This window comes from Miscanthus floridulus, chromosome 12, assembly GCF_019320115.1.
Source record: "Miscanthus floridulus cultivar M001 chromosome 12, ASM1932011v1, whole genome shotgun sequence".
NCBI lineage: Eukaryota > Viridiplantae > Streptophyta > Magnoliopsida > Poales > Poaceae > Miscanthus > Miscanthus floridulus.
In genome coordinates, this window is record NC_089591.1 from 29,562,296 (window position 1) to 29,566,017 (window position 3,722).

The 3,722-nt window shown below is 49.0% G+C and overlaps 1 protein-coding gene across 1 annotated transcript; it reads right to left on the reverse strand.

Moving 5' to 3' along the window:
* Positions 1-2,815: 2,815 nt before the first annotated feature.
* Positions 2,816-3,379, reverse strand: LOC136495653 (uncharacterized). The gene has a single exon (XM_066491529.1). The coding sequence runs from the start codon at positions 3,377-3,379 to the stop codon at positions 2,816-2,818; it is 564 nt and encodes a 187-aa protein (XP_066347626.1).
* Between the last annotated feature and the right edge of the window lie 343 nt (positions 3,380-3,722).

Consider the following 3,722-nt stretch of genomic DNA (forward strand, 5'->3'; position numbering starts at 1 on the left):
GAGGCCTTAATCTTGGATTCTCAAATCTCAATCACCTCACTAGGCTCTTGCTCTCCTAAGCACTCTCAGGGGTGTTTCTCAGCTGTTGAAATGGGCAAGAGTACTCCCTTGAATGAATAGAGAAAGTATTTATACCCCTCATTCAAAATGAACCATTATGTGCTTGAGTCAGCACCCTACGGGGTGATCGGACGCTCTGGTCAAGGTGACCGGATGCTCCGGTCAGTTCTCCCTGCCACAGAGCCATTAAGTTATGACCAGACTCTGACCTGTGTCCAGTCAGCACTGACCGGATGCGTCCGATCACAAAAATAGCTCTCTAGACCCTTACTAATGTTGACCAGACTCTGGTACCCAGCGTCCGGTCACATTGCTATTCAGCATCTGGTCAATAACCGAAACCTGACCAGCATCCGATTAGCATTGACCAGACGCATCCGATCAGGTTTCTCCCTCTCTAGAACCTTACTAGAGTTGACCGGACTCTAGCACCCAGCGTCCGGTCACATGTCTCTCAGCGTTCGGTCACAACCAGACGACTTCACCTTGATCAAATGAACTGATCAGACTATACTACCAGTGTCCGGTCACACCGAGACCAGCATTCGATCAACATTTGACCCTCCATTCACTTTCAACTTGAAATCATAAGTAAATGATGTTTGCTCCAATTGATCTTAGGGCTACTTAGGAGCTACCTAGTGCTAGATTTGACAAGTGTGCACCACACCTAACCCACTAGACTCACCTAGGTCAAACTACTAGTTCATACCCCCCTTAATAGTATGGCCAAAGGAAAAACAAAGTCCTAAACTACTCTAAGTGTCTCTTCAACACCAAACGACACTTAGAACTAGTCTATCCTTATCCTTGTCGTCCATCCTTTAAAAACCAAAATGATTTCCATCGTAGGGGCATGACAACCATGATTGCCCAATCAATTGCCATTACCATGACCTAACTTAATTGCCTCTACAAAACACACGTTAGTCATAGTAATCACGTATTGTCATTAATCACCAAAACTCAACTAGGGGCCTAGATGCTTTCAATCTCCTCCTTTTGGTGATTGATGACAATACAACCTCAAGTATGTAAAAGAGATGAGGTTTTCAATATGCTTTCAGTCGACCAACTCTGAGTCACCGTGGACGTACAACCATGTAGCGTCGAGCTCGATGGCGATGCGCAGTCCATTGATGAGAGCTTCGTATTCCGCGGCATTGTTTGAGGTCAAAAAATGGAGACGGATCATGTAGCGGGGCCTGCTCTCATCTGGGGAGATTAGAATGACTCTAGCCCCTGAGCCAGGCACCATCACTGACCCATCGAAGTACATCATCTAGTACTCATGGGTAACATCTAGGGTCGGGAGCTAAACCTCCATCCATTCAGCGATAAAGTCCATGAGAGTCTGAGACTTAATAGCGGTGCAGGGGATATACTTGATGTCATGGTCTATTAGCTCGAGTGCCCACTTGGAGATCCGTCCTATGGCATCATGGTTATGGACGATGTCTCCTAGTGAGAATGAGGTGACAACCATGACTTCGTGATTGGTGAAGTAGTGCAGGAGCTTTCGGATCGCTATCAGCACGACGTATAGAAGTTTCTACACCTAGGGGTACCAAACCTTGGTGTTAGTGGGTACCTCTCCGATGAAGTATATGGGTCGTTGGACCTTCAGGTGGTGTCCCGGCTCCTCCCTTTCGATGACTAGGGTGGCGCTCACACCGTGGTTGCTTGCCACAATATAGAGGAGGAGGGGATCTCCCCGTTCGGGAGCGATGAGGATTGGGGCCGACATCAGTGATGCTTTGAGGCTTTCTAAAGCCTACTGTGCTTCCTTAGTCTAGACGAACGCGTCTATCTTTTCGAGAAGTTTATAGAGAGGCATCCCCCGCTTGCCTAGCTGGGAGATGAACTGGCTCAGGGTGGCCAAACAGCCGGTGAGCCTCTGTATGCCCTTGACATTGCGTATAGGGCCCATGTTGGAGATGGCCATGATTTTTTCAGGGTTGGCCTCGATGCCGTGTTCAGACACAATGTATCCAAGCAGTTTCCCCTTCGGAACCCCAAAAACACATTTTTCAGGATTCAATTTGATGTTGAACCTTTGGAGGTTTGTGAATGTTGTGGCCATGTTTGTGATTAGGTTGCAAGCTTGAGCCATTTTGACCACTATGTCATCTATATAGACGGCGATTGTTGGTTTTGGCCGCTCAACTTGATCAGGTTGGTCGAGTGGGTTGATTTGATCAGCGAAGCATTGCTACATGCACCATTGATAGGTGGCGCCAGCGTTCTTAAGACCAAAAGGCATGGTTACATAGCAGTATGAACCATATGGGGTGATGAATGAAGTTGCAAGCTGGTTAGACTTTTTCATCGTGATCTGGTGATAGCCTGAGTAGGCATCTAAAAAGGAGAGGATTTCATATCCTAAGGTGGAGTCGACTATCTGGTCTATTCATGGCAAAGGAAAATGGTCCTTTGGACATGCCTTATTGAGGTCAGTATAATCAACACACATTCTCCATTTCCTGGTCTTCTTTTTAACAAGAACAGGATTGGCTAGCCAGTCGGAGTGGTATACCTCCTTGATGAATCCAGCTGCCAGGAGTTGTGCAACCTCCTCGCCTATGGCCCTGCACCTCTTGTCATCAAAGCAACGCAAGCGTTGCTTGGCGGGCTTTGAGCCTAGGATGAGGCGTAATGCATGCTTGGCAACCTCCCATGGTATGCTTGGCATGTCAGAAGGTTTCCATGCAAAGACATCGCGATTGGCGCACAGAAAGTCAGTGAGCTCGCATTCCTATTTGCTCAGGAGCTTGGCCCCAATCCGCACCATCTTGGTTGGGTCAGTGGGGTTGATCCCCACCACCTTAGTTTCCTTGAGTGGGTGGAAGGTAGTCGAGGAGGTTGGTTTGTTGCAGTCTGAAACTGCTGGAGTTGATGAATTTCTGAGCTGAGGGAGCTCGGCTGAATTGATGGCAGTGGCGAGCTCGTAATGCTCGTGGTCGCACATTTGGGCGTGCAAAAAGGTGCTACCCATAGTAATGATGTCATTCGGTCCTGGCATCTTCAACTTGAGGTAGGTGTAGTTGGGGATTGCCATGAACTTGGCGTAGCATGGCCGCCCTAAGATGGCATGGTAGGACCCTGGGAAGTCCATTACCTCGATGGTGAGGGCCTCCGAGTGGAAGTTGACTCGATTGCCAAATGTGATGGGCAGGTCGATCTGCCCAAGCGGGTATGCCTGTGTCCCCAAGATCATGCCATGGAAGGGAGAGCTCACTTGGTAGAGCTCCGACCAGGGGATGCGCATGGCGTCGAGGGTGGCGACATAGAGAATGTTAAGGCCACTGCCTCCATCCATCAGTACCTTGGTGAGGCACTTTTTGCGGACAATGGGGTTGATAATGAGTGGGTAGTGACCTGGTCTGGCTATGTGGGAAGGATGGTCCCTCTAATCAAAGGTGATCAGGGATTCTGACCAGCTAAGGAAAGAGGGGACGACCGTTTTGGCGACGCATGCCTCTTTATAGCGCACCATGTGCTGGCGCTTGGAGTAGATGGCATTGGATCCCCCAAAGATCATGAGGCATCCTCAGGGTTGGGAAAGCCATTATCATCCATGCCCATCATGCCTCCTTTCTTGGCCGTTGCCTTTTTGCCCTTTCCTTCCTTTGGCCCACCGGCGTGTCGCAGAAAGTGCTTAA